Source organism: Neomonachus schauinslandi, chromosome 6 (genome assembly GCF_002201575.2).
Source record: "Neomonachus schauinslandi chromosome 6, ASM220157v2, whole genome shotgun sequence".
Lineage (NCBI taxonomy): Eukaryota > Metazoa > Chordata > Mammalia > Carnivora > Phocidae > Neomonachus > Neomonachus schauinslandi.
Window position 1 is genome coordinate 145846194 of NC_058408.1, and position 17792 is coordinate 145863985.

Here is a 17792-nt window from a genome sequence, read left to right on the forward strand (position 1 = left end):
CCGCCTCGCTCCCTCGGTGCCGCGGCTGGGCCGCTCCCCGCCCCTCAGCACCCCTCCCACATGCGAGCCCACCCCGGCCGGGTCCTCACCCCGCCCTCGCGCCGCTGGATTTGCGCCCGGGGCGGCCCCCGACTTTGCGCCCCGTAGTTGAGTTCCGTTTATGGTCTGATTTCCGGCCGCCCGCCTGCTCGCCCGGCCGCCCGCCTGTCCCGATCCCTCCCTCCCCGGGACCCGGAGGAGAGGGGACCATGCCGGAGCCCGGGCCGGACGCCCCTGGCACCGCTAGCGCGCAGCCCCCGCCGCCGCCGCCCCCACCTCCCGCGCCCAAGGAGTCCCCGTTCTCCATCAAGAACCTGCTCAACGGAGACCACCACCGGCCGCCCCCTAAGCCGCAGCCGCCCCCACGGACGCTCTTCGCGCCGGCCTCCGCCGCCGCCGCCGCCGCCGCTGCCGCCGCCGCGGCGGCCAAAGGGGCTCTGGAGGGCGCCGCGGGCTTCGCGCTCTCGCAGGTGGGCGACCTGGCTTTCCCCCGCTTTGAGATCCCGGCGCAGAGGTTTGCCCTGCCCGCGCACTACCTGGAGCGCTCCCCGGCCTGGTGGTACCCCTACACCTTGACCCCCGCCGGCGGCCACCTCTCGCGACCTGAAGGTACCGACCTCTCTTTGAACTTTCGTTGTCCTCCCCGCGCGCCAGTACCATGCCCGTCCCGCGCCGCCTCCCATCTCAACCCTGAGACCCCCGCGCCCTCCAACCCGCTGTTTGGCCAACTTCCTCCGGCCCCTGGCTTGTATCTACTGCCCGCGCGCTCGGTTGCGCTGCCCGGGAATCCAATCCCACTTGGTGAGAAAAGGAGGTGGGATTGGCGCTTCCCGGGAAAAGTGGCCTGGGGTATGAATGGGGAGGCTTCGGCCGGCTGGGACCGGGGACCGGGCCTGGATGGAGGCACTGACCCGGTAGGCCCAGGCCAGAGGCGAATCTCTCCGTGGGCCCCTGGCGGGAGATCTGAGGGAAAGAAAGGAAGTGGCCGCTCTGCCACCGTCCGGGTCTCTCGCCTGCCCTCGGGAGGAAGGGGATCCCAGGACGCGGAGTCCCCACCCTGGCCCAGCCAGGAAGGAGGCCCGTGGGAACGCTGAGGCCTCGAGGCCTGGGGCCCAGAGGCCAGTGCGGATCGAGCCTTCGGCCCCCAGGCGCCAGGCCTCGCTGAAGGCTGTGTCCGTGTGCGTGTGTGTGCGTCCGTCTGTCTGTCTCTCCCCAGCTTCGGAGAAGGCGCTCCTGCGGGACTCCTCCCCCGCCTCGGGAACAGATCGTGACTCCCCCGAGCCACTGCTCAAAGCCGACCCCGACCACAAAGAGCTGGACTCCAAGAGCCCGGACGAGATCATTTTGGAGGAGAGCGACTCGGAGGAAAGCAAGAAGGAGGGCGAGGCAGCGGCGGGAGCAGCCGGGGCGAGCGTGGGGGCGGCGGGGGCGACGCCGGGCGCGGAGGACTGGAAGAAGGGCGCCGAAAGCCCCGAGAAGAAGCCCGCGTGCCGCAAAAAGAAGACGCGCACGGTCTTCTCGCGCAGCCAGGTCTTCCAGCTCGAATCCACTTTCGACATGAAGCGCTACCTGAGCAGCTCGGAGCGCGCGGGCCTGGCCGCGTCGCTGCACCTCACCGAGACGCAGGTCAAGATCTGGTTCCAGAACCGCCGCAACAAGTGGAAGCGGCAGCTGGCGGCCGAGCTGGAGGCGGCCAACCTGAGCCACGCCGCGGCGCAGCGCATCGTGCGGGTGCCCATCCTCTACCACGAGAACTCGGCGGCCGAGGGCGCCGCGGCCGCGGCCGCGGGGGCCCCGGTGCCTGTCAGCCAGCCGCTGCTCACCTTCCCGCACCCCGTGTACTACTCGCACCCGGTGGTCTCATCTGTGCCGCTGCTACGGCCCGTCTGAGGCCCGACAGGGGAGGGGGAGGGAGCGCCCGGCCGCCTTCCCAGATCCCGGAGGAGACTGGGCCGGGCCGAGGGCGCCAAGACGTCCAGCGGCCTTCGGGAACCGGGGCTTCGGCGCGCCGCCCCGGCCTCCCCTCCCCCAATCAGTAGCGTTTTGTAAGTATTTGCAACGCATTTTCGTGCAATTCACCCCTAACGGATTTGAGGCGCTTCCCCTCTTACTCTTGGTTTTGGTTCTCTTAAGAAAGAGCAGGGAAAAGACAAAATTCCCGGGTCAAATACTTTGTCTGGAAGCTTTTGTAAACGGTGCAACTCTTCCCCCCTGCCCCCAAATTTGCATTGCGCTGTGGCTTTTTGGTTTTATTTTTATAGAAGAGAAATAAGCCGCAAAAACCTAAACTCCTCTAGTTTATTCATTTTCTACAGAACTATTTTCAGAAGTCCAGAGAGAGAGAGTGAAGGAGATAATTCACATTATCCTACTTTTATTCCTGGATTTCTGAGTGTGGTTCTCCCTCTCCAGCCCTCGTTATCCTCCCCAATTTTCAGAATCTGAGAAGCCTCTGGTAGGAACCCCGACTCAGGCCGCTTTTCCCCCAGAGGTGTGTCGCGGTTGACCTCTTCATCTGTCCTGCTTTGTGACTGAAGAATTCTCTAAGTGTTTAAAAGGAAAAGACAAGACAGCCCCAAATTAGACTTCTGATTATTGAAACAACTCCACATCTGGCCCGGTGTGAGTGGTCTTATTTATTAGTAGCATTTATTTGGGGGATTTCATTTGTTGGTAAATTATTATTATTACTATTATTGCTTTGTTCCCTGTTTTGAGAGAGTGGTTTCAATATTAAAAAAAAAAAATCTGTCTTTTATCCTCTCCCCCTTTTTGTTCTGCAGTAACTGTTGTACTTTTGACCTGTGCAATATTGTACAAAATTTCCTGAGAGCCCTGCCTCTTTCTCCACGGAGAGAAGCAGACGTTTTCACTGTGTAATCCTGGTCATTCGTTTGGGAGGAGAAAATTAAGAAGAGGGAAGGGGGGGAGGAAAGAAACAAGGATAGGTAGCACAGCTCAAAGGAGTAAGATAGGCAGGCATACTGGAGCGCTTTAAGTGAAGGACAATCAATTTAGGAGAATTTTAACTTATTTGATATATGTACAGATTTCTTGTAAAGTTCACCCTCAACTCCACAGGGCTCCTCGCTCTGCCACCCAATCTGTTTTCTTTCTGTCGGTGTTGGCTACACCTGTTGTTCTGCGATAGCTTGTCGTTCTCCCCACCCCCCATCTCCCTCGTCACTGCCCGGGTTCAGTCCCTTTTTAAGAAAAAGAGAAAAAAGCCCACAAAATATTGTTACATTTAATGTTGTCGTGAAATTGAATTAATTAAAAAGAAAAGAAAAGTGAAGCCTTTCGTGTTGCCAGAGTGTGTAACTTCGGACGATTTTCCGCAGAGCAGGTGTCTATGAAACTGTTCTCTGCCTCGCTCTCTGGCCTCTGCGCTCGCTCGCCGAGTCGGACCTGGACGCACATCCCCATAATCCAGGAGGCCGCAGAGACAGAGGCGGCTTTGTTCGCGACCAGGGCTGCTCTCTCCCCAGTGTCTTTTGCGGCTTGCAAAGCCCTGCGCTCAGGGGAGAATGCGGGGCGGAAGGGGCGAGAACCTAAGCTTATCTAGTTTGAGAAATTGAGCGAAGCCGCAGCCGCGAGCTGAGTGATGGCGGATAAATTTCCGAACGTAGTGCTGCAGCCTCGCATTCCGTTCCCAGGCCACGGTTCCTTCAAGAGCCGCGAGCTTCTGGGCAGGACATTTCGGGGCGCTCGTCAGCGGGCCTGGAGTGTGCTGGGCTCTGTGGCATCTAGGGTCGGGGGCAGAAAGGGAGTGAACTTAGCGTTTAGCCGTGGCCAGAGGCGGGTCGCGGAGTGTCGCTGGGAGAAGCCAGATCGAGAGAGGGCAGACCCAGGGAGGCCAACCAGCTCCCGGACCGGGAAGCATCCGCAGGCCTTGAGGAACTGTGGCTCTCGGGGCGGCTCGGGTAGGGGCGCGGTCCCGGTGTGTAGAGTGCCAGGGAACAGAGACCACCAGACTGTGGCAGCGGCCACTGAGAGGACGTTGTCTCCTCCCAGCCAGGCCCTTTTCTGTCCACCGGTGCCCACCACCTCCAGGGCGGCCTCTCTGGTCTGCTGTCCGTCTGGCCCATGCCTGGAAGCGCAGCGGTTGAGGTTCCCATGAGCTTGGTGGGCAGCCTGTGGAGGCGCGGGGCGCCGGGAGCCGCTGGGAAGCGCGAGTCGGCCGGCGGAAGGAGGTGCTTGGGCCCTCCTTGCCAACCGCCTGGCTGCCTGCCTTAGAGCATGGTGTCTGTACGCCCAACTCCTGGCAGGGCAAGTTCGAAGCTGGGGAGCCAGAAGGGGGAGATGAAGAACCTGTAGACCGTGAAGATTCCGAAGAGCACACCGCCCGGCGCGTCCGCTGGGGAGCGCCTGCACGCGCTCCCATTCCCTCTCTCAATGCTTTGCTAGGTTCCCTAAGCCCAATCGACACAGTTGAGTCTACTATGGCTGAAATGTTGAGTATCGTTTTCTATTGATGGGAAACTGCCCCCAAATAAACTGGCATGCGTATTAATGGCACAATTTTAGCCTGAACCGCAGTGAAGATAGATCTCCCTTTATTTCCCTGTGGTTTGGAATAAAAACGAGGGCATGTGTCGTAAATGAAAAATAAACAGAAATTCGGGGTCAAAATATGTTGTTCCTTGTGTTACCTGCAAACATAGTGATGCCTTTTACTGTTGGCAATACTAACTGTGGGACAGGCCAATAACAGCTCATTAAAAATAATGTTGCAATAGCAAACATGTCCTTAGATTTTACAGCCAGAACATGATGCTATCAAACGCCAAGAAAATACTTCTTTATTTGTGTTTGGATTCTAGAAAACGGTTCTTGACTGACCCAGTCTATACAAAGTCAAGAAATAACTGGTTCCCCCCACACACAGTTTATTCTTTGTCCTGCTCCCCGAGGCCTCCCTTTCCCTCCTATTGGGGAGCCCCACTGCCCTGCACCGGCATGTTTCTCCGTGGAGCCACGGTGCCTGCCCTAGGGGAGAAGGGTGGCGCCAGGCCTCCAGGGACTGGCGGCTGTGTGAGCCTAGAAGCTGGCCCAGGCGGGAAACTTCCGCTTCCCTCCTGTCTGGTGGGGGTGGTAGTATTTCTCACAATGCAAGAGAAAGAATTGAGCCTGAGTGTGGGGGCACCAAGCATCATCGCTCACAAGGAAACATCCTAGGCTCTACTGCAGGGCTTTCTGAGGTCTTGGTGTCAGGAGAGCCCAAGAAACCTCTCAGTGGGACTGTCACATCCCAAGAGCTGGTTGGGGTCATCTTCCCCTACAAAGAATGCCCTTCCCCACCCCCACCTCCACAGGGATTGCCAGGGGCTGTTGGAACCATGCAGCAGAGGGGGCTGGCTATCTGAAGGGGTGAGGGTGCCTCTATGCAATTCCTCCAGGACATTCCATTGTGGGATGTCAGCCCCTGTCCCCTACCCTAGGACAGTGGACCAATACCCCAGATTTTATACATTCACCTTCCTTTCCCTCCCATCATAGAACCTAAGTTTCTTTCCACCTACCTTAACTTCAGATCCTTCCCTATCTGCACCCCCTATTAATCTTCAAGTCAGTGCAAATGACAGGTCTTTCTGGCTAAATCCTTCCTGCATCATCCAAATAGACACACCAGCAAACTACACATAGAGTCCACTCACGTGTGACATAAACACTCACCACACCACACACACACACACACACACACACACACACACACACACTTTAGACAGACCTTAACAGACCCGTACCCAGGGGCCCGCAGTACACCTGGTCACATATGTGTTTAGCATCACAGCTATCGCTAACACACAAAATCAGGCACACTTTGAGATGACCCTGGGCAGCTGGTTTTCTCTGACGGCCCCAGGCTAAGGCAAACTGGGTAGAATCCCAACGAACAGACTGAGCCTGAAATCAGTCCAACAGGAATGCCTCGTGCATTCCTTCTCTCCCACCTGCGACAAACTAGTGGAGCCTGTCAACACCCCACCATGGACTTCCATTACTCCTATAGGCCGGGACGTAACTCGGAGCCCAGGTCCCCACAATGTGGGTCTCTGCCACTCTGAGTGCCCCGGATCGCCTCGGGGCCCTGGGAGACTTCGGAGTCAGCGCGCAAGCTGTTTCTGTTGACAACACAGATGTATTTCTTTTATTTGATAGTAAATAGAGCGGGTGTGTGTACATCAAACAACAGCAAGACAGATATAAACTGCCCCCCCCTCCCCGCCACTGGGCGCTCATTCTGAGCCGGGACGTCCTGCTGGCAGCCAGAGCCTGAGGCCTCGCGGAGAGAACCCCAGAGCGCTCTCCTCGCTCTCAGAGCGCGCGCTCGAGGGTGGAGCTGGGAAAAAGAGAAGGCAAGGTCGGTGAGATTTGCTTTCTCTTCTGCAGGCAGGCGCACGCCGGGCCAGCTAGGGCCTGGGCGATGGGGGTGGAGGGACGAGCAATGGGGCCCAGAGGGCCGAGCAGCCTTTGGCCTTTGGGAGCTTTGGCTAGGCCCCGCGTTGTGAGGCTTCCTGGGCCGGGCCATGATCCCCAGTGTGTGGGGGGGACACCTCAGTTTCCCTCGAGGGGCCCTGTGGGGTGCAGACTTAACTGCCCGCCTCCAAGACTCCATTATGCCCCACCTCTCGCGGTTGTCCACGCCCCGCGGCCCAGCGATCCATCCAGGGGGCCTCTCCCCTTTAGCGATCTAAAACCAGACTCCGCAAAGCAGCTAGGAAAAGATCTCTCCACTGGGTCGCCAAGACAGAGACAGGGTGCAAGAACCATGAGCACCACAGAAATCCCCTCTTAGGATCCGAAGCGCAGCTAGTCAAGCTCAGGGGACTACTTCTGCCAGGGCACGTACACGTGGCCCTGCGGAGAAAATCCGCCAGGCTCCTCCTCCAGGCTTCCCGCCCACTCTCTGCCCACCACCTCGCCCTAACTGCGGGCTCTCTCTGGCTTCGGGGTGCCAGTGGTCCATGCGTCCCTGAGTAAGCTTCTGGAAGTGTGCACGCCTGTGTGTGCACGTGCGCCCAGTAGAAGTGTGCTGGGCGGATGCTGACCCTTTGACCTCTAAACAACTGGGGGGGGAGGCGTTGAGGAGGGGTGGTGAAAGAGAGGAAAAGGCCGCAAAGATAACTAGGCCGGCGGTACTTTGGAGCCCTGACTGGTGCTCGGACCGGATCTTGAGTTGAGATTTGGGTGCACTTGTCCCCCGGCGTGCCCCGCTCCTGTGGAAGTACCCTAAAGGCTCCTCGGGTGGGGAGCGGCAGCTTCCGGGGAATAGGGTCTCACTGCAGCGCAGCCTTAACCCTCTCTGGGATCCATTTAATCTCCTCGGATATCTTCCCAGCCTTCTGCCTCTGTCCCGTAGACCTTTATTCGAGCGTCGGGCAGTTTCAGAGACCTGAGGCAAGGGATGGCTGGAGGCTGCGTGCCTCCGTGGAGAGTTTCCAGGCAGCTCACACTGGTTGTTCTCGCTCAGATCCCTTTCTCGGCTGCTGCTCCAGGCGATGCGCCTGCGGGGAGAAAAGGCCCCAAATCTGGGTCGCCGGGATTCCAAAAGGATTCCTTCTGGTTGCGGTGGAAGGAGAGGAAAAGGAGCTGGGGTAGAGGTGTAGAGCGAGCAAATGAGCGCCAAGGAGAGCGCGTTGCGCCCATCACTTACTCGGGTGAGGCGAGGTGGAGTCACCTGGTGTGCCTCACCCGAGCGCTAATGTCTTAAAGAAATAGAAAGAATCCCCTTCTCTCCTGAGCTCCTTCGCCGCCCTCGCCCCCCTTGGTGATGGAGTGCACGCATCAGATTTTCATCAAAGTTCTATTAAGTGAAACATAGGTTGCAGGGCACCCTTTGATTGAAACAGTTTAAATTTTAATTGTGTTTTTAATTTGACATATAGTTGCAGAAAGGAATGACACTGCGTCGCCAAGGGGCGGTCGATTTTCTTAATTTCTCCCAGAGGAATTGATGAGTCTATCAGGCCACTAGATTGGAAACCCATTAAAGCTCTCTGGTTAGGCTGTTAATTGGAACTTGATGGATGTGGGTGGGGGGTGGTGTCGGGACTCGGCTATGCTGATCCAATCTTCATGACTTTCTGTTTTCCAATAAATTACACAATTCATTTTCCAGCCGCAGATTACATAAATTGTACACCTCTGGGGCTCTCTTTTTCAAATAGGGAGCCCTTTTTCCCAAAAGCCTATTGCGAGATGTCATTTGCACCAAAGAACGAACAGCAGAGGTCCTTGAATGAAAATCGAAACATAATCAACGTTTATACTTAGAAAATTTATTGAGATCATTTTCTCTGGTATTTCCTTATTTTAAAGTTTGGACGCGCCATATATCATAATCCACTCCCGTAAAGGTGGGGGGGGGGGCAGACTGTGTTTAATATTTATCGACGCTTGATTCCAAGATCAAACTTGTTTATGACTTCATCTGTCATTTCGGAGGGAGCCTTCTTCCACTATTACCCGGCTCAGCCAGCCTATTTCCCAACTGCTGCAGAGCAGAGAGGATCAATTTTTATTAGGCTCCTTGGCAAGTTTGCTCTGGGCCGCTTTAATATTGAGCAGCGGCATAATCTCGAGACCTAAACTTTAAGCGTCCTTCCAGTTTCGGAAAGTTTATCATTCCTTGGAACCCGGTTGTGTCTAATTCCTAGGGAGGGGGCGATCCCCCAAATGAGAAGGGGCCACACTCCCGAGTATCTGCTGTTAATCTGAATGGTGTAGGGAGGGGCGGAGCTATACCTAGACTAGGAGGGTGGGGCGGGAGGTGGTACAGAGTTGAAAGATTGCCACACTGGAGGACAGAGAGACGGGGTGTCTGTGGGTGGTGGTTCCTAGAGCTGACGGTTCCGGAGTGTGTTTTATAGCTGTGCTGGGCCCAGGAGAGGGCGTCTGGGCCTTGCCCTCTGGGTGAGGTCTCGGGGACCCCCGGATGCCCCAAAGGGATGGCGAGAAGATTGAGTCTTGGCCTTCGGGCCCCTGCGGTGTGACTGCTATCAGTGCCCGAGAGGCAGGAGACCCTGCCGGCGACAAGTTGAGAATTGCGGAGGAGAGCCCAGAGGAGAGTCCTTCGGGTTGCCGAGCCAGGAGTCTTGCTTGGTCTCTGCCATGGCCTCCCCGCCTCCGTCCTGCGCCCACCATCACTTCCCTGGCTCAGGGTAGAGTGTGAGTGAGTGTGGGTGTGTGTGTGCGCACGCACTAGTCGGAGCTCAGCGAACGTTTGCTGACTCAATGCGTGCGAAGCGTAAGCGTTTATGCAAGTGCGTGCATGCGGCTTAATGCGTGCGCGTCTGAAGATGTGCGGGGTGTGGAGGCTATGCAGGACTCAATTGTAGCGCATCTCTTTGTAGACCAGACTGTCAATGCGAGAGGAATTAGCGAGCAAACGGAGTACGAGGGAGGCCAGATGGCTCCTTTTGACTTCCCAAACTAGCCTGGGGTGAGGAATGGGGCAAGGTCGTGGGGTCGCGGGGCTGTGTGGTTTCCTAGTTTTGAGTCCTCAAACCTCAGCACCCCCCCGCCCCCGCCACACTCTCCTCCCCACTGGCAGTCCCTCGCTGCTCCTAGCTGCTTCTCTGAGGCCCACCCCAGAGGTCTGGCTCCCATCTCACATGGTCCCCGCCCTAGCTGAGGCCAACCCCGTGGGTCCTTGGCCCCACCCATACATCTGCCCCGTTGGTCGCGAGATTGCTGAAGTCCTCACAGTCTTCCCCGCAGCCATTTCCCAAACTCCGTGCCAAAGCCTGCTCCACCCCTCGCCCCCTCCCAAGGGCCTGGTATTGGCGGTGGAACAACTTGAGCTTCAATCTTGCTTACTCTGCTCAGGCTGGTCACTTTTCTCCACTGGGCCTCAGTTTCCCGGCCTGTACAATGGGGGTAAAGATCTGCACCACAGGTTTGCCATGAGGATTAAAGTGAAGAGAGATGGGATGCTCCGGCGTGTTCCAGGTTGCCGGCACCAAGTATTTCCTAATTAGGAAGGGTCCAACCAATGCCCACCCGCAACTCCGCTTTCTTCCCCAGAGGGTGGCAGGCTCTGCTCTCCGGGTTGGCCCATTTCCTTGGGGTAGCCAAGGCCCGGGTCTTGAGACAGCACCCACTCAGGGTGCTTGAGGCAGGCGGAGAGGCTGCAGGCGGGTGAGAGTCGGCTGTGTCTTTCCAGGAACCTCCCCTCTATCCCCCAACCAAGCGGGAGCGCGCGGGACAGGCTGCGACGTGGCCCCCGAGCCTGCGCCGCGGCCGCGCAGAGGACGCACAAATTGTATTTCAGCGCCGGGTCCTTCCGGGTTAATGAGCTGACACCATGATTAAAGCTGACCATTTGTAATGTGTCTCGACCCCGCCGCAGAGCCCTGAAGAGGTTAATGCGGTGACGGAGGCCGGCACCTGCCCCTCGCGGGCCTCCCGGGCCGCGGCTCACAGCCCCCAGCCTCCACCCCCTCGCCTGCCCCTGCTCGGCTGCGCCGCCGACTCCTAATCAATTAGCCCATTAACGAGCCCTTCGAGGAGTTAAGTAGCGAGAGGTTCTGCCACGGGTAGGGTTGCAGTCGGTAACTCACCGCAGCTAATGATATTATAAGCGCTTTACTCAATAACCCCGCGCGGCGCGGGCGAGGAGGGAACTGCACCGTCATGGTGCAGCGTCTGGACATCTGTGGGGACTGATTCCAGAGTCTCCTATCACCTTGGTTGCTTTTGGGGGAATATCCTAGGAGCCGGGGGCTCCCAAGAGCTCTTGGTCCAGCATTCTCGAGGCCGCAGCCGGGGGGGGGGGGGGGGTGTTGATGGTGAGGGCCCGTGGTCGCGTTGCCTGAGCGCCTCGGGGCCTTACCTCGTCTTCGTTTCCTCCATGCTTGTGTAGACAACTGTGCCCTGGTACCGTGTTGCCGGCACCAGGCTGCTTCTAGATCCAGTAACAGCCGATCTGGGAATTAAAGGGGAGAGAGCCAGGGCTTAGAGGCGGCCGCAAGGAGGGAACGAACCACGGTTTATTAAACACTTAACCCACGCCTCAGAGTTGGCCACTTTGACATAACCTAACTTCTTCGAGGTAGGCATTGCTTCCTCTAATTTTAGGAAAGGAGGAAACCGATGCTCAGAAAGTTTTAGTATCATGTCCAAGGTCACCCAAATGAGATTTGAATCGACTTTGCCTAATTCTAAAACTATAACCTGTTCTCACCTCCTTCTCTTCTTCCCAGCATCAAAGTGCTTTTATTTCTGCAGCAGTTCCATGGCCTGCAGCATTTGCCAAAAACCGGAAATCACCTGTGAAACAGAGGGTGGGCGGTTGGCGGTGAGCTATTAAGCAAAAGTTTACAGAGTACCTACTATGAGCTCCTAGTGCTTCTGGGCTTTCGGTGCCTTTCCCATTCCTACCTAATGCCATCCTCAAAACAGGAGAAATGGGGGGATGCTAATGAGAAGTTCATTTCATCTGTGAGAGCAGTGAGGTTCTAACTGGAAATGGACTTGTCCTAGTTCACGCAGTCTGTAAATGGTGGTGCTGGGACTTGAACCAGGATCTCTTGCAACAAGATCTAGGTCTCTCCTAACCCAGGGATCATGCAGGCCCGTTGGGCCTGTGACGGGGTGAGCTCTGTAGGCGGGGATGGGCAGAAGTTGTCTGCTCCCTGGCCTCCCAGTTAAGCTCCCAGGAATGGCATCAGTTCGGAGGCGCATGCTCCTAAACCCCTTCCCTCCCTTGCCGGACGCAGCGGTCTGCGGGGTGCCAGTTCTGCCCGCTCGCCCGGAGGAGAAGGGGTTGGAGGCTAGGGGAGGGTCCTCGAGCAGCCTGTTTGAGCTCCTCCGACGGAGGCGTCGGGCCACTCCAGCTCGGAGCCTCGCACTGCCCGTGCCCCTCGAGGGGGCCGGAGTGCAAGCGGTGGGAGTCCATACAGAGGCTAGGACCGCGAGCTGGAATCTATGCTGCTTTCGGCCCTGCTGTCCCTGGTTGGACACAGCAGATGCCCGCCGGGTTCTCGGCGCGCTCCGGGGCTCACAGTGGCTGCGTGCCGGGCCTGGGCTTTTTGAAAATTTCCGGGGCCGCTCGGCCGCGCTGCGATTGGCCGCGTTCGGATAACCTCTATGCAAATGAGGCCGCGCCACCTCCGCGCCGGCGGAGACCCCGAGAGCTGGCGGGCAAGGAAGGGGCATTCGCGGTGGGGCTGGGCGGGCACACCCAGAGCCGGGCAGGCAGGGATCCCCGTGCAGCCATCCCGTGCCCGCGTGTCCCCCGCGCAGAGGGGACGCCTCACCAGCTTCGCCGCCCCCTCCCCCTGGCTCTCCTCCCCGCCCCTCCCCCCGCCTGCCTGCCTGCACCACCTTCCACCCAGATCGTCTCTAAAGGGAGTTCTTGGTTTCCTCCGATTTCTTATGAACCCAGGATGGGCAGCAAGGAAGATGCAGGCAAGGGGTGTCCGGCGGCCGGCGGCGTCTCCAGCTTCACCATTCAGTCCATCCTGGGCGGGGGCCCCTCGGAGGTGCCACGGGAGCCCGCCGGCTGGCCCGCCAGGAAACGCAGCCTGTCCGTGTCCTCGGAGGAGGAGGAGCCGGACGACGGCTGGAAGGCACCTGCCTGCTTCTGCCCAGACCCGCACGGCCCCAAGGAGCCGGGCCCCAAGCATCACCCCCCCATCCCCTTTCCTTGCCTGGGTAAGGATCGCACGCCGCCGGGTCGGCCGCGAGCAAGCTCTAGGGGAGGGAAGCTGTGCCGGGGTCCAGGCCCCCTCTGGCCAGAGCCCCGGCCGCCCGGGGTCCAGGGAGGAGGGGAGGGGACGCGCCCGCGTTGTTGTCTCCTCCTCCCGGAGGGGGCTCGGGAGGTGACGGGAACCGTCTTGGAGAAGGTTGGGTTGGAAGGAGAATATACCACAGCGGGCTGGTACAGGGCGGGCCGCACACACGGCTCTGCCCTCAATATCCCCTTTGTACATCGGTCGGATACTTTCCGAACAAGAGGTCTAGAAGTCGGGTCCCAGCGGTCCATCTGTCTCAACTGCAATCTCTTCCAGCTTCTTTTTTCTCCTCTCTCTCCCTCTCCCCCCCCCCCCCGGCCTGATTACCACTCCAAGATGATTGACAATGGTGCCTTTCAGAGATGGCTCCTCTTTACAACACTGACGAAGGGGAGCCCCGCGTTAGTCCTTAGCGTGATTTCCGAACAAACGGCCTGTGAAATGATGCCACACTATAAAGCTCGGGGAACTCTTCCAGCTCAGTTATTATAAGGCAAAATCACCTTTTAAAATGATGCTAATGTCCCCCCGTCCAGACTTGCTCCCCTTGCACCGAAGCTGGGGGCACAGAGTCCCCACACTCTCGAAATAGCTGGGACCCGTTGCTTCTTCAAGGCTAGGGTGCTGGGCTTTGGGTTCCACCGAGAGGTAGAAGAGGAAGGGGTTGGGACCAAGGCTGCAGCCGCCTGCCATCCCCCCACCCCGTCTTGGCCAGGGCTGGGGGTTTCGGAGGCTCCCCAACTCCATGCCTTCCTGTCTGTTCTCCCTCCCCAGGTACCCCCAAGGGCAGCGGAGGCGCGGGGCCGGCGAGCTCGGAGCGCACGCCTTTCCTCTCTCCTTCGCACCCGGACTTTAAGGAAGAGAAAGAGAGGCTCCTGCCCGCGGGCTCGCCGTCGCCAGGGCCAGAGCGGCCGCGGGACGGCGGCGCGGAGCGGCAGGCGGGCGCCGCCAAAAAGAAGACGCGCACGGTCTTCTCGCGCAGCCAGGTGTACCAGCTCGAGTCCACCTTCGACATGAAGCGCTACCTGAGCAGCTCGGAGCGCGCCTGCCTCGCCTCCAGCCTGCAGCTCACCGAGACCCAGGTCAAGACTTGGTTCCAGAACCGCCGCAACAAGTGGAAGCGGCAGCTCTCGGCCGAGCTGGAGGCGGCCAACATGGCGCACGCCTCGGCGCAGACTCTGGTGGGAATGCCGCTGGTGTTCCGGGACAGCTCGCTGCTGCGCGTGCCGGTGCCGCGCTCGCTCGCCTTCCCCGCGCCGCTCTACTACCCCGGCAGCAACCTCTCGGCCTTACCTCTCTACAACCTCTACAACAAGCTCGACTACTGAGCGGCCGCCGGCCCGCGCCGCGCTCTCCCGGCCGCCTCCAGCTGCCCCCTCCCGGGGCTCCGGAGCGGGGCGGTGTGTTGCCAGAAATATTAAGAAATACACCATGTGTATTCATTATCTCTTATTTATGGCCTCTGCCCTACTTTTTGTTTTGATTGTTTCGGGTATTTATCGGCATTTCTCAAGCCAGATCGCCTGCTTTCTACCCAAAACAAACCAATACGCTTTGAAAACCATTGTGGAGGGGATGTTCTCGGGTGGTGGTGGGAATGGGAGTTTCGGCCAGATCTACATTGATCGGTAGGGGGAAAAAATCAGAAAAACACCAACAGAACCAGGTACACTCCTCTCCCCATATATACACCTGTACGTATGTACATGCGCACACAGCCGGCCAAAGTCAGCGAGGTGTTTGGACAATTATCTCAACGCCTCTTTTCGTTTTCCTCGTTCCGAGGATGGGTAGGAGGAGATTTCAGATCTGTAAATATTTTTAAAGAGGAAAACAATAAAACATTTTAAGCATCGTTGCTAACTTTGGTGAGATTGATTGCCCAGCGTGCTAACGCGCGGCTTTTCTCGATTTTCGGTGGAGGCGTGCGGCAGGCAGTAGAGGTCTTGCTCCCACCCCACGTGGAGGGTGGGACTGGGGTCAGGGGTTAAAGGTGGGGACCTTGGCGCCGTCGAGGCGGCACGTGGGCTAGAGCTGCACCCCCTTCCACTCCCCGGTGCCCATAGACCTGGCGCTGGCTGAGGCGCACCTGGGCAGGAATCCATCTCCGGAGCCCGCGCTGAGAGGGACAAAGGCGGGGAGCCTCACTGCTGAAGCGCTACCTTCCCGGAACGAGCATCTTCCCAGCACTGGGAGCGCCTCGGGCTTAGCCGCAGCAGGGCGCCTTGCGGCGTGGTCCAGCCTTTGCCACGCGCCTCCTTCCAAGGGCGAAGGTCAGGTGGGATGGCGCTGCCTGAACCAGGTGCAGAGCCGGCTTTGCTCATCGCCCAGCCTGGCGCGACAGGCTTGCAGCCGCGTACACTTCCCGAGCGGGTGGCACAGTTGTCGGTCCCCCGCCGCGCGGAACTGGGCGCAGAGAGGCGGCACTTCGGCCGAGGAGGGATCTGAGGCTGGAGACTAGGCGCGTGGCAAAGGCGCTTCCGCGCACTTTTTGATTGTTGCTGTTTATAGTTTATAGTTTGCGTTGTGTGTGGCTGAATGGAGGGGTCACGGGCAAGCACGTGGCCAGTCGCGCTGAAAGGAACCGCGGCGCGGGGCCTGCGTGCCCACCAGCTTCCGTGCCCTAACACCTGCCGCCGCGCGCGGGCTGGGAGGGCGCGGCACCCAGAGAATAGCAGCGCGAGTGTCATGCCAATCGCAGAGTTTTGCAATGTTTGATCGCAGCCGCCTGTTCCGTGTAAAGCGTCGGAAAAGATGACTGGACCTTAGAGAAGGACGTTGGTTCCGTGTCACGTGGGGAGACCTCCCCGGTCCTCCCGCCTCCGGTCCCGAGGTCCCCTTAGCCGGTGCAAGGGTGCTGGGAGAGCGCAGGGAGGAGGTCGGACTTCATCCTCTAGAAGGAAAACATTTGCGTGATGGACTTGTCTCTGAGGCGAGAGGCATCGAAATTATCAGCCTTTTATGAAAATGTAGAGGCTATCTGTAAATCAGATCTATGTGACCCGCAGTATTTTGTCTGAAGTGCTTGGTCTCTTGTCCATTTTGAGGTCGTTGTTTTCTTCTAAGATTTCATGAAAATTACAATCTCTTTCAAGATGACGTCAGAGGGTTGTTATCCAAGAACACATCTGCAGATGCTAAGTGAGTTCTAGTCCACTTATTTCATTCCAGCTGAGTTAACTCAGTAAATATTTACTGAGCCCTAGAACTTGCTGAGAACTGGGCTAAATATTGGATAGACACAGAGAGAAAACAAAAGTGACACTGGGTCCGTTTTCTTCTGATTTATTTGGTACATGTATTTTATTCCAAAGAATTTTTTCTTTCCATATGACCCACTTTAAATTCTTCCTGTCCTTTAAAGTTGTTATTTGAATATTCCATGCTGAAACAACGAATTTGCTCAAGGACCTACTTGTATAGGAATATTCCATCCATCTCATTATTGTCTGCATTTCAATAGATTATGTTTTTGTCAAGAGATGATAGTTTTAACAGTGTTGGGTCACTGTATCCTCCTTATGCTTACTTATCTTATAGGAAGTGGTTTTCTCTAGCCACTCTAGGCTCTTAATGGCAGAGTGATTTTGCCCTTAAGATTTCAGGGATGATATCATATAGTGGATATTTCAATCCTTTTACTACTTCAGAAATCAGCAGTCAAAGGTGATCCAACACTGTAATTAGTTTCTGGGAATTCCCTGCTCCTACAGGTAACTGAGTGTTACCACACACACACACACACACACACACACACACACACACACACACACACACGACTTTGCATTTGGATTTAAAATGTTCAAGATTCCATTGTGGCCAGATCTCCTATCTCAAGACTATCAATTCATTTGAATAATCAGCAAAATCATCAGCCTCTCTTTCAGGCTGTAAACTGGATTTAAAAGATTGACGTTTCTTAAAACTCGAATAGAGTCTGGCTGCAACTGTGTGCCCAGAGGGACCTGAATCATACACACACTGTATAATGAAATACACTTAGATTTTATTAGCAGATAATTCATGCTCAGAATCTTGAAACTCTAATAGAATTAAATAAACAACTGGGAGAGGGAACCAAATAGAATTATTTGGAGATAAAATTATTTAGCCAAAGTTAGAATGGAGGCAAGGCACTGCATTTTAAAATTCTTAACCTCACCATTAACTTGTTGAAAGAGAAAATATAGAGAACCAAGTATGAGGACTGGCAATGAGGGAGGGCAAGATTCTGTTCTTTTAGCAGCAATATCAACACAGTGGGCAGAAGGGTGGTTACTGTGTGTGTGTTTATTTTGTCAAGAATCCTAAAAAGAAGTGCACCTGAGTAGGGTCTGCGAATGGGTAAAGACCAACAACACTTTTCCTCTATTAATATACCTTAAAAGTTAAACACTTTAACTCCAACAATTTCCTCCCACTTCATACAAAATCACATAATAAAATAAGATTTTTTTTTCCACAAAAGGCAGTGAAGAAGAGGTTACAGTATGGATTAGGTTGAAAATTGTCGATGAGTTTTTGATATTTAAGAGTAACTTAAATATCACAGCATTCTAGTTATAAATTAAGAATTACTTTTCTTTCATGGAGATCAAGTAAGTTCCAGAAGCAAATTCTCAATTCTCCTATTTCTGTAGGAGTCTAGAAACAGATAACGGGAGCAAACTGAGACTGCAACTCTAGGGAGTTTTTGGGGTGGGAAGGTGAATGGGGAGAAGCTTGTAGCTGTCATTTTAGGACCCTGCTTAAATATACAGAAGCTTTCGAGCTTTAACGCACTGCAGAGTAATTCTTTTCCAGTCTGTCCACCCTTCTGGACAGGGAGTTCCCCCGAAAGCAAGGACTGTCTGATTAATGTATCTTCCCAGATGCTCTCACCAGGCCTGGTATTCAGTGGGTGCTCAATAAACGTTTGCAGAAAGATGGAATGGAGGGATAAAGCATAGTAAAAATAAGGATGAGTTTTTATGATATCAATAGATCTTAAGACAATGGAAAATGTGAGACCCT

General features: G+C 56.1%; 2 protein-coding genes across 2 annotated transcripts; both read left to right on the plus strand.

Moving 5' to 3' along the window:
* The first annotated feature begins 248 nt into the window (after positions 1-248).
* On the plus strand, positions 249-1929 carry HMX3 (H6 family homeobox 3). Its single transcript, XM_021703862.1, has 2 exons — positions 249-648; positions 1256-1929. Exons 1-2 carry the CDS (start codon positions 249-251, stop codon positions 1927-1929), a joined length of 1074 nt encoding a protein of 357 aa, XP_021559537.1.
* A 10502-nt stretch (positions 1930-12431) lies between these two features.
* HMX2 (H6 family homeobox 2) lies at positions 12432-14107 on the plus strand. Its single transcript, XM_021703863.1, has 2 exons — positions 12432-12699; positions 13554-14107. Exons 1-2 carry the CDS (start codon positions 12432-12434, stop codon positions 14105-14107), a joined length of 822 nt encoding a protein of 273 aa, XP_021559538.1.
* Positions 14108-17792: the final 3685 nt, after the last annotated feature.